At 42.2% G+C, this 12,076-nt stretch overlaps 1 protein-coding gene and 1 pseudogene across 1 annotated transcript; both read right to left on the reverse strand.

Annotated features, from left to right (window-relative positions):
• Positions 1-3,662: 3,662 nt before the first annotated feature.
• LOC146912862 (uncharacterized) lies at positions 3,663-8,468 on the reverse strand. The gene is made up of 4 exons (XM_085720789.1): positions 7,025-8,468; positions 4,915-6,913; positions 3,813-4,660; positions 3,663-3,712 (listed from the first exon to the last, which is right to left on the reverse strand). Exons 1-4 carry the CDS (start codon positions 8,466-8,468, stop codon positions 3,663-3,665), a joined length of 4,341 nt encoding a protein of 1,446 aa, XP_085576915.1.
• Positions 8,469-8,706: 238 nt separating this feature from the next.
• On the reverse strand, positions 8,707-11,274 carry LOC146912863 (uncharacterized; annotated as a pseudogene).
• Positions 11,275-12,076: the final 802 nt, after the last annotated feature.

Below are 12,076 nucleotides of genomic sequence, written 5' to 3' on the forward strand. Positions count from 1 at the left end.
TAATAATGCATGAATGTATGAATGGATGAATGAATATAATGAGTGTATGGACTGGATTGTGACAGATGAATTTGATGAAACGAGACAAGACAGGTAAGATGGGAAGCGGACTGACACCGCAGTACATACACTCGGCAAACTTCATTGGAGATGATATTATTGCAAACAAAATCGAGCCATTGACGGGGTGGAGTCAGGCACAAGGTAGCAATTGATGCCCCCTGGGGATAAAGCTCATTGTTGACCCAAAAATCTGGAAGAAGTCGCCATTTGTAAACCAGCACAGAATGCTCTTCCAATGACCCACTTTAGTCGTCGTGCCTTTTCTTCGTTTATTATTTATTTGAATCCCTAACTTTTGCCTGGATCGCCCTTTCGGGTTTTCAATCCACCGGGAGTATATTCCTTTTTTATGCCCCTAATTTTTGCCTGGACCGCCCTTTTCGGGTTTTCAGTCCATCGGGACGCTCTCTATTGCCTAAGCCGCCTTTTCAGGTTTTCGACTCAGCGAGCTTTTATTTTTCCATTTTTTTTAGGGCTTCCCACAGTGTCTAGCCATGCTTGTTTAGTAGGATTTAACCACCCTTGAGGAGAACATAGACGCGCACCTCTTTTACTCTCGAGCCCTACAATGCACCTATTCATTTATGCTTTCTTTAAGGGATGTGAAAAAGTTTTAAGAATTTTGCTTCAAAATATTATCATCAAGAAAATAGAAGAAATTTTGGAAAAACAAAATAAATGAGAATTCCAAGCGAAAGGGCGAAGGCTCAAATTTTATTGATTGAGTGGTGGCCTGCAAATGGCGCGACTCCATAGATCTTTACAAAATTTTGAAAAATGGTAATTTAAAATGGAGAGGTACTTTGAACTTCATAACCCTATTTTCCCTAGCAACTTTGAATTCCGCTGCTTTTGATGCTTCAGATTGGAGATTCTTTGATAGCAGGTATGTCCCAAGTGGGTGCGCCAGATCGGATGCAGTTACTTTGTCTTTTTTTTTTCTTTTTTTTTTATCCTTAACTTTTGCATAGACCGCCCTTTCGGGTTTTCAGCCTATCAGGATGATTTTCTGTTTAATGTCTCTAACTTTTGCCTGGACCGCCCTTTCGGGTTTTCAGTCCACCAAGACGCTCATTTTTGCCTAAGCCGCCCTTTTCGGGTTTTCGACTCACCGAGCTGTTCTTATGATTTTTAGACAAAGTATTTCTTGACTGCATCCGTGTTTACAGTACGTGGAAGTTCTTCACCATCCATGGTTTGAAGAGTCATGGCACCACCGGAGAAGGCTCTTTTGACAACATATGGACCTTCATAGTTAGGAGTCCACTTGCCCCTAGAGTCGGGCTGGAAGGTCAAAATCTTTCTGAGCACAAGATCACCTTCTTTGAATTCACGGGGACGAACTTTCTTGTCAAAATCCTGCTTCATCCTCTTCTGATATAGTTGACCGTGACATAAGGCAGTCATGCGCTTTTCCTCAATCAGATTCAATTGATCATATCTACTTCGAACCCATTCAACCTCTGATAACTCAGCTTCCATCAGAACTCTCATTGAAGGAATCTCAACTTCTACGGGGAGTACAGCCTCCATACCATATACCAAAGAGAAGGGGGTTGCCCCAGTTGACGTGCGTACGGAAGTACGATATCCGTGTAATGAGAAGGGAAGCATCTCATGCCAATCTTTATAAGTCACCACCATCTTCTGGACGATCTTCTTTATGTTCTTATTTGTAGCTTCGACAACACCATTCATTTGAGGTCTGTAAGGCGAAGAATTATGATGCTCGATCTTGAAATCATCACATAACTCCTTCATCATCTTGTTGTTCAGATTCGTCCCGTTGTCCGTAATGATCCGGCTAGGGACACCGTAGCGGCAGATAATATGATTCTTGATAAACTTGACCACCACTTGCTTGGTCACATTAGCATATGATGCTGCTTCAACCCACTTGGTGAAATAGTCAATAGCCACTAGAATGAAGCGGTGCCCGTTTGACGCTTTTGGTTCAATCCTTCCGGTCATGTCAATGCCCCACATAGAAAAAGGCCAGGGAGACGAAAGAACATTGAGTGCAGTTGGCGGCACATGAATCTTATCGGCATAGATCTGACACTTATGACACTTCCTTGCATGCTTGTAACAATCAGCTTCCATTGTCATCCAGTAATAGCCTGCCCTCAACAATTTCTTAGCCATCGTGTGCCCGCTAGAATGAGTTCCGAAGGAGCCTTCATGTATTTCATGCATCAATAAATCTGCCTCGTGCTTGTCCACACATCTGAGTAACACCATGTCAAAGTTTCTTTTATACAAAACGTCCCCGTTCAGGAAGAAATTGCCAGATAGTCTTCTTAGAGTCTTCTTGTCTCTATTGGAAGCTCCGAGCGGATACTCTTGACTCTGAAGGAAACACTTGATATCATGGAACCATGGCTTATCATCAACAACTTCTTCAGTAGCAAATACATGAGCAGGTCTCTCAAGACGTCTGATACGGATCAATGGCACTTCATTCCAACGATTTACTTGGTACATTGAAGACAAGGTTGCTAGGGCATCTGCCATCTGGTTCTCATCACGGGGAATGTGGTGTAACTCGACTTTGTTGAAGAAGGTCAATAATCGTCTTGCATAGTCTTTGTAGGGAATCAAGCTGGGGTGACGGGTCTCCCATTCTCCTGTGATTTGATTGATTACAAGGGCTGAGTCACCATAAACGTCAAGGATCTTGATTCTCAGATCGATGGCTTCTTCAAGACCCATAATACATGCTTCGTATTCTGCCATGTTGTTGGTACAGTCGAATGTCAGCCTAGCAGTGAAGGGGATATGTGCACCCTCAGGAGTAATAATGATTGCCCCAATTCCGCTTCCATAAACATTAACAGCTCCGTCGAAGATTAGACCCCATCTTGATTCAGGATCTGGACCTTCTCCGAATAACGGCTCGTCACAATCTTTCATCTTCAAATACATAATCTCTTCATCAGGAAAGTCGAACTTGATAGGCTGATAATCCTCAACTGGTTGGTGAGCCAAATGATCTGCAATAATACTCCCTTTGATTGCTTTCTGGGTACGGTACTCGATGTCATATTCAGATAACAACATCTGCCATCGGGCGAATCTTCCTGTTACTGCGGCCTTCTCGAAGATGTACTTGATCGGATCCATTTTAGAAATCAACCAAGTAGTATGATTAATCATATAATGACGAAGGCGTTTGGCAGCCCAAGCTAGAGCACAACATGTCTTTTCAAGCATGGAATATCGAGACTCACAATCAGTAAACTTCTTGCTCAAGTAATAAATAGCGTGCTCCTTTCTTCCAGTTTCATCTTGTTGCCCGAGTACACAACCCATAGAATCTTCTAACACAGTCAGGTACATGATCAGAGGTCTTCCTTCAACTGGAGGGATAAAGATTGGAGGTTCTAGCAAATATTCTTTGATGCTGTCAAAGGCTTTCTGGCACTCTTCTGTCCACACAATACCTTGCTCTTTGCGGAGTAGCTTGAATATCGGCCCACATGTTGCAGTCATATGAGAAATAAAACGGGAGATGTAGTTCAGTCGTCCGAGAAACCCTCTTACTTGTTTTTCTGTTTGTGGAGCGGGCATCTCTCTGATGGCTCTGACCTTGTCGGGATCTACGTCAATACCTTTCTGGCTGACAATGAAGCCCAAAAGCTTTCCGGATCTGACGCCAAAGGTGCACTTGTTAGGATTCAAACGGAGTTGATACTTTCTCAGTCGTTGGAACATCTTCAGCAAATACTCGACATGCTCATCTTCAGTACCTGACTTGACAATCATATCATCTACATAAACCTCAATCTCTTTGTGCATCATGTCGTGGAAAAGAGTAGTCATACCTCTCTGATAAGTAGCACCTGCATTTATTAACCCAAACGGCATTACTCTGTAACAGAAAGTGCCCCAAGGTGTAATGAAAGATGTCTTCTCTCTATCTTCGGGTGCCATCTTGATCTGATTGTAACCGGAGAAACCATCCATGAAGGAGAAAACTTTGGATTTTGCAGTATTATCAACCAGTACATCAATGTGAGGCAGTGGAAAATCATCTTTGGGACTTGCTTTGTTCAGATCACGGTAATCAACACACATTCTGACTTTACCATCCTTCTTCGGAACAGGCACAATGTTGGCAAGCCATTGAGGGTATTCTGATGTGACAAGGAACCCTGCGTCAATCTGTTTCTGTACTTCTTCTTTAATCTTGAGGGCCATATCAGGACGGGCTCTTCTCAACTTCTGCTTGACCGGTGGACATTCAGGCTTCAACGGCAAACGGTGCACCACAATATCTGTATCCAGACCCGGCATATCTTTGTACGACCAAGCAAATATATCAACATATTCTTTGAGAAGTTCTATTACTCGCTTCTGGACACTTGCTTCAAGTGATGCCCCAATCTTGATTTCTTTCTTGTCTTCTTCAGTACCCAAGTTGATCACCTCTATTGCTTCCCCATAAGGCTGAATGGTCTTTCTTTCTCGTTCGAGCAGCCGAGAGATCTCGTCGGGAATCTCTTCATTCTCTTCCTCTTCCGCCTCATACACAGGGGATTCAAAGTTGGGAGAGATCATAGGGCTATGTTGTTCAAAGGGTTCATTGATGTTTAAGCTGCACATATGATTGATGATTTTAGAAAATAAGTAAATGCAGATTTTTCGAAGGTGAATATATTTTTTTGGTTTTTTTGTATTACCATTTTTTCAAAAAAAGCAGAAAAATAAAACGAAAGTCAGGAATAAAACGACATTTTTATTTAATTGACGATAATTCCTTGAAGCAAATGGCCCTAGATAAATTCACTTTCGCTTGGGGCGGGGCGAAAGGATTTTTGAAAAAAAACATAAAACGAACAAATGCATTACTTTGACAAGTGAGCGATAAAAGGAACATCTACAGCGACCCAATTGCGGCTAGACCCTCCATGAGTCACGAAGCTTGTTGGCACTCCCTCATGATTGTCTTCAATGATAGCATTGACTTCTGACAGGGCATTGATGAAACCAGCACTGTGGAAAGCACTTCTTGTTGGCACGACGACGTTCCAGGGCAAATCAGTTGACGGGGAGAAACCCAGTCCTTCTCGGCGCTTGTTCTCTGGCAATTCTATCAACTTTCCCCAACTTGCAGACCCTCCAGCTTGTATCACATTTTGAGCATCTTTTAGAGAGGAAATAGATGCCCCACTCTTCTTGGTATTCTCTTCTTCCATGGCAAGTCCTTGGAATGAAGTCCCCTCAACACTGTCAGCCCCGATGAAAGAGAAAGACGACAAATGGCTCACTAGCAAAGCTTCCTCACCATTCACAGTTACTAGCTTTCCATTTTGCACAAATTTTAACTTCTGATGCAATGTGGAGGTTACTGCCCCAGCTTCATGAATCCAGGGTCGGCCCAACAGACAACTGTACGATGCTTGGATGTCCATCACTTGAAAGGTAATTTGGAAAACATGTGGACCAATTGTAATAGGCAGATCCACCACCCCATGAACATTCTTCCTTGAACCGTCGAAAGCTTTCACCATTACATCACTTCGTCTTAGAGGCGTACCTTTGTAGGAAAGTTGATCATAAGTTGTTTTGGCCATTACATTTAACGACGACCCAGTATCTACTAGCACATTTGACAAAGCATCGGTCTTGCAGTTCACAGATATATGGAGAGCCAGATTATGGTTCCTTCCTTCTTTCGGAAGCTCTTCATCACTGAAACTCAGATTGTTGCATGCAGTGATGTTCCCCACTATTCCTCCAAATTGACCAACAGTCACATCGTAGTCCACAAAAGCTTGTTCCAGGACCTTCATTAGAGCCTCCTTATGAGCATCAGAATTCAGCAGTAGAGACATTATGGATATCTTTGATGGTGTCTGCATCAGTTGATCAACCACCTTGTACTCACTCTTCTTGATTAGCTTGAGAATCTCATCAATCTCAGAATTTGTATTGGTCCCACTAGACTGACCAATATCTTTGACCGCACTGGGATCTTTAGCTTGAGTCTCCCTGATTACCGGAGCACTAACTTTCTTTGGGAGCACCACAGGAACAATACGCCCTTTTCTCAGCACTCTACTGTCTTCAGCGAAATTCCCCATAGACGGCAGGGGCGGTATTGCAACTTCACGACCATCTTCAATCATAGTAGCATTGTACTTGTAAGGGATGGCCTTCTCTGAAGTGTAAGGCAATGGACCAGGCAAACAAATTACTAAAGGAGCAGAAACTGACTTCCGACTGTCGTAGAATATCTCTAAAGGCCCCTCAGGAGTTATAACACATACATCGTCACATTTTCTTTCAACAACAAGTTCTCCTCGGTCTAAAAGTCCTTGAATGTCACCTTTTACTTTCTGACAACCCCAGGGACTTAGGAGGCATACTCCGCAACCATCATGATCATGTTCGAATAAGTTCACTTCGCACAACTTGGCATGTAATGGGACCAAAGGCGTCCGGATACACTGAACATCGAGGATGAGGTGAGTCTTTTGGCAACCTTCGACCATGTTGACAGATGTAGCACCATGGTTTGGGAATGGATTGGTTTGAACATTCGGTGTTGAGTCTGTGAAGGTTATCTTCTTGTCATTGATAAGCTTCTGAACTGCATACTTAAAGCTATAGCAATTTTCGATATTATGACCTCGGCCTCCCTGATGAAAATCACAAGTCTGGTCAAGTCTATACCATGCTGGCAATTTTTCTGGCACTGGAGAAGGTGCTCTGGTCTGGACCAAATTCTTTTTGAGTAACCCTGGGAGTAATTCTGCATAGGTGACGGGGATCGGGTCAATTTGCATTTTTTGTGGTTGAGAATGTTGTGGTTGATAGGGTTGTTGTTGATATGGACGTTGTTGGTGTTGTTGGTATGGTTGTTGGGGATATTGTTGTGGAGGATATTGTTGTGGAGGATATTGTTGATGGTATTGTGGTTGTTGTGGATATTGTGGGAATTGAGGTTGTTGTGGATATTGTGGGAATTGAGGTTGGCCATTTGGTGGTTGGATGGTATTGGCAGCAGGTATGATGGCAGCGACGTGTTGATAGGCTGAATAATTTTGTTGAGGTCTCCCATGGGTCACCATACCGACCTCTTGTTCTTTCTTCTTCGGGAGGTGGTTCCCAGATTTCTTGGTTCCAGTCGCAGATGTTTCTTCTTTTACTAAACGTCCTTCTCGGACTCCTTCTTCCAACTGTACACCCATACTAACCATCTCAGCAAAGTTCCTGGGCGTACTTCCGACCATCTGTTTGTAATAGAATTGATCGAGAGTTTTTAAGAAGAGCTTGGTCATCTCCTTTTCTTCTATACGCGGGCTGACTTGGGCAGCGGTATCCCTCCATCGCTGAGCATACTCTTTAAATGCTTCCCCGTTTCCCTGAGTCATAGCCTGAAGATCGCTTCGGTCCGGGGCCATATCCACATTGTAACTGTATTGTTCTACAAAAGCATCGCATAGGTCACGGAAAGTTTGAATCTTTGTTTTGTCCAAGTTCATGTACCATTTTGAGGCAGGACTAGCCAAACTTTCTTGGAAGAAATAGATAAGGACTTTGTCATCTTTGGCATAGGCAGACATCCTTCTCACATACATTGTTAGATGCTCCTCAGGACAGGAGTTCCCTTTATACTTCTCGAAATCTGGTACCTTGAACTTGTGGAGTACTTGGACGTCCGGTACTAAACAGAGATCGTAAGCAGTCTTCCCAAACATCTTCCTTCCATGGAGAGCTCTCATCTCTCGTTGCATCTCATCGTATTTTTCTTGCAAGTCATTCACTCTGTCATAGTTCTCCATGTTCCCTGAATGGTATATGGGTTCTTCATCTTGTGGAATGGTATGCATCACCGGAGCCGAATAGGTCATAGCGGCTGGAGGAGCTCCTACCAGAGGTGGAGGAACATGAGTTGCATTTTGGCGAGTAGGTATCGGAACTTCGGTCATGATAGGGCGGAATACTTCACTGAGGCAAACTGGCACACCCCAAGAACGACCTTCTGGCATAGAATTCGAAGCTTCACACACAATGGGATGGAGTATTTCGTCGGCAGTGAAAGGCGAGAACCGAGGCGCAGAACGTTGCGGAGCAGAGTGTATTGGAGTATCTGCACATATTGTCCATCCAGGGGTAGCAGAGGCGGCAGCAGAGGCGGATGTTTCGGCCTGAGTTCTGACTGGGGGAGGAGGCGGTGGTGCTTGTGCCTGTGCTTGAGCTTGTGCTAGTGCTTGAGCTTGTGATTGGGCTAGAGCTTGTGCTTGGGCTAGTGCTTGAGCTTGCGCTTCAGCTTGTGCTTGAGCTCGAACCTGTGCTTCCGCCATTGTCTTCATTACTTCAGCCATTTCATCCATCTTAGTCTGCATGGCTGTCATTTCTCCACGGAGCACTTGGTTTTCTTGTTCGAGAAAATCCATCTTCTTCTTCACGTTTGCTCGAGTGTAGATAGTGCGGGTAGGCTTGTAGAGGATACGTGGGGCCACCTTTTGAAATGGGCTGACCTTTTTCTGGAAAAGAAAACTTGTGTGAGACTCTGGATTTGAAACCATGGAATGCAAAATGATGCATGATGTTATGCAAAAATAGACACATTTTTTTTTTATCGAAGGACTTATAAAAGCAAATTTGTAAACATCATAATTGAAAAATTCCATTGAATATTTAAAGTACTACAAGATAATTCCCTTTTAACAAAACTGAGCCAAGGGATAGACTCCAAAGTACATCACAAAAAGCTAAAAAATAACATAAAGTGGTGAAACAACTGGGAATATCTTGATCTTTTGTAGTGGACTACTCCTCGAAGTCCGGGTGTGCCCCTGCGAAGAAATCCATGCGCTCCTTCTTGCTGATAAATTGTGCGAGCCTCGCACTTTGAGCTTGAATCTGAGCGTTTTTCTCGATCAATTGTCGCTCTTTGTTGAGGAGCTCATGCTTGAGCTGCAGTATTTCCACATCTTTATCCCCTACTTCAGACATAGCTTCCTCGTACTTCCTTTTCCAAGTGGTACACACACGGTTTAAGTCAGCCATTTTCTCTTGGTACTTTTCTTGGGTACTAAGGGGTAGGGGTAAAGGTATTGTTGGAGTGGTTGAGGACAAGTACCTCGGTATAGAGTAAGGCATCATATACTCAGCAGCTCTATCGATCACCCATTGGGTATAGGTTTCATAAGTGAGGTCTGACTTGTCCCCTAATTGATTGCTGTTTTTCCTGCGGATGGTACGCCAAGCTTTCACGAACTGGTCTCTCATACCTTTGCTATTGGTGAGGTTAAGATAGAATGTGCCCTCTAGTGCAATGTTGCAAGGCTTTTCTTTCATAGGATACCCGAACTATCGTCTAGCTAGGATAGGGTTGTAGCTGATTCCCCCATGAATACCGAGGAGAGGCACATTACCGAAGTCTCCACATGAGTCAATGATGGTTCCGGTGTCGTAAGCTGGGTTGTACCAAACTACATCGGCTGGAGCAAGGGACATGATTTTCTCTGAGTATATAGCTTTGTCTTTGGAGAGGTAGAATTGAGGTAGGTGTGAGATGTACCACCTATAGAGTAAAGGTGCACAGCAAAGGATGGTTCCGCCCTGCTTATCGGTTCTATGGTGGATGGAGTGGTAAGTATCAGCAAGGAGAGTAGGGACAGGGTTTTTGGTGAGGAAAATTTGGATGGCATTAACATCGACAAAACCATTAACGTTGGGGAAAAGCACAAGGCCATATATGAGCAAGGCCAGGATGGACTCGAAAGCAACGGTATTCTTTGATGCAGCAAAAATGTTGGCTTTACTGATTAGGAATTTGGAAGTTAGCCCCTGGATTTTCTCTTTCCCTTTGGTAGTGAGGTTATCAGTTATGTCGGATATCTTGAGGTGAAGGGCTTTTGCAATATCTGATGCCTTAGGGGCCCCCTCGAGACCACTGAAAGGTACTATATCAAGTATGGGTAGACCGACCAAATAGGAATATTCTTCTAGGGTGGGGACAAGCTGGTAGTCCGGGAAGGTGAAGCAGTGGAGGCGAGGATCATAGAATTGGACCAGAGTCTTGAGGATCCCTTCATCGAACTTTGTGTTGAGAATCTTGAGCAACTTCCCATGATGAGCCTGAAAACCCGCTGGATTAGTGATGACATCTCCTAAACTCCTCAAGCTTCCCAGATCTTGGCTTTGGAAGCTATACTTCTTAATACTCCTAGTAGCCATATCTACAATGTTTACAAAAAAACTTGTTTAAGTCCTTCGATATTTTTTAATGAGAAAAAGAATTTGTTTTATGAATGAATGCATGTATGCATGATTATGCTAACACAAAATGGTGAAAATATGGTGAGGTTAAGTCACATGTTGGAGTCAAGGGTAACAACGCCATTAGGTAAGGACTATGGTTTCATTTGTATTTGTAACAAGGGTTCTACCAAGTTCCCAAATTACAACTACCCTTATGAATATATCGGTGTATAGGAATGCTCCTAGTCCAATATCATCCACAAGGAAGTCTAGTTTGAGTGTAGTATCGCGTGACAACTAAAGTAAAGAATGCTCTTGGTTTAGCCACTGCACTACGTCCTAAAAAGGCCAAGATGGGTTAAGGGTTACTAAGGTCCACGGCTTCACGAGACACTCACATTGAAAGTAATAACGTCGACATGAATGCTCATGACAACAAGAGTACTACCTTCCGTGAGGCCTCCGCCGAGTAGGGTTATCACATGTACACATGGTCCAAGAATGCTCTTGGTATGGCACTATGATTATACCCCGTCCTATCTTATATTTCTCTCAAGTCCGGGTTAGGACTTATCTCACCACTCACGTTAAGAAAAGAAGAAAGAAGGAGAAGGGAGAACATATATACAGGTATTTCCAGCTTTTATTTTTTTGATTTTTTAAGCAAGTTATAGCACAAAATTTAAATAAGACCAAGTTAGGCTCAACCCTCTCAGGGGGGTCCCCAGTGAAGTCGCCATTTCTGTCGCGTCATTTTTCGGAGATCAAGGCTATTTGATTAGCTTTTGACTCACTAATTTATTTCACGACCGAACATTTTTATTTTTTAAGAAAAGGGGAAGAAAGTTCAAACTACCCCATATTTTGAAAAGATTTAGGGTTCGGGGGTTAGTTACATAAAGGGAAGGTATTAGCACCCTTTATGTCCGTTGTACTCTACGGGAACCTCTTGGTTTTATTTAATTAGTGTGCTATAACTTGCTTACTTTTTGAAAAAAAAAATGGAATTTAAATGATTAAAGAAAGGAGACCTAGTTTATCTACATTTTATTGATTTGGAAGGACAAAGTCCTCTGCCTACGTACCCATGAAGGATCAAAATCACGTAGTTCGTGGTTAAAAAACTGACGTTTAATTGGTTGTGTTGTTTTTTATTAGTTTGAAAAAGGTTTTAAAAATGGAAAAGCCAAATGGCAAAATGAATTTGTTTGTATTTTTTATATTAATGAAAAATGACTTAAAATATGACTAAATTGATTGAAGTTTGATTAAGGAAAGAAAATAAAAAGAGACGTCACTTGATTTAAGATCAAGGTTTATTTAAAAATAAAAAGGTTTTAAAAAGGTTTTAAAAATGGAAAAGCCAAATGGCAAAATGAATTTGTTTGTATTTTTTATATTAATGAAAAATGACTTAAAATATGACTAAATTGATTGAAGTTTGATTAAGGAAAGAAAATAAAAAGAGACGTCACTTGATTTAAGATCAAGGTTTATTTAAAAAAATATTTTTGTGTTGTTTTTGTTGTTTTTGAATGATAAACTAACGGAGCATAAAAAAAATAAAAGCGTAGGGACCTTATGGCGGCGTTGGACCACCACAAGGACTTTTTACCTAAAGTACCAAGCAGGATAAAGGCATACACACACACACGCACACATGCACCTAAACTATTACATAAAACCTATTATACATTCTAAAGTCTGCGGAAAAAAATAAATATGCATGATTACATTAAACCTAAATTTACATTCTAAGTTATGTGCAATAAAAATAAATGACATAAAAAAATGA

This window comes from Medicago sativa, chromosome 6, assembly GCF_051527215.1.
Source record: "Medicago sativa cultivar Bolivia chromosome 6, Bolivia_mono, whole genome shotgun sequence".
Classification (NCBI taxonomy): domain Eukaryota; kingdom Viridiplantae; phylum Streptophyta; class Magnoliopsida; order Fabales; family Fabaceae; genus Medicago; species Medicago sativa.

Excerpts from the sequence above, each read along its gene's own strand:
- LOC146912862 (XM_085720789.1), bottom strand. The coding sequence starts at position 8,468 with ATGGATTTTCTCGAACAAGAAAACCAAGTGCTCCGTGGAGAAATGACA. Across the intron at positions 6,914-7,024 it reads CCAACCTCAATTCCCACAAT|ACCAACAACGTCCATATCAA; the intron begins ATCCACAACAAC and ends CATACCAACAAC. Across the intron at positions 3,713-3,812 it reads TGATATGATTGTCAAGTCAG|ATCCGGAAAGCTTTTGGGCT; the intron begins GTACTGAAGATG and ends CTTTGGCGTCAG.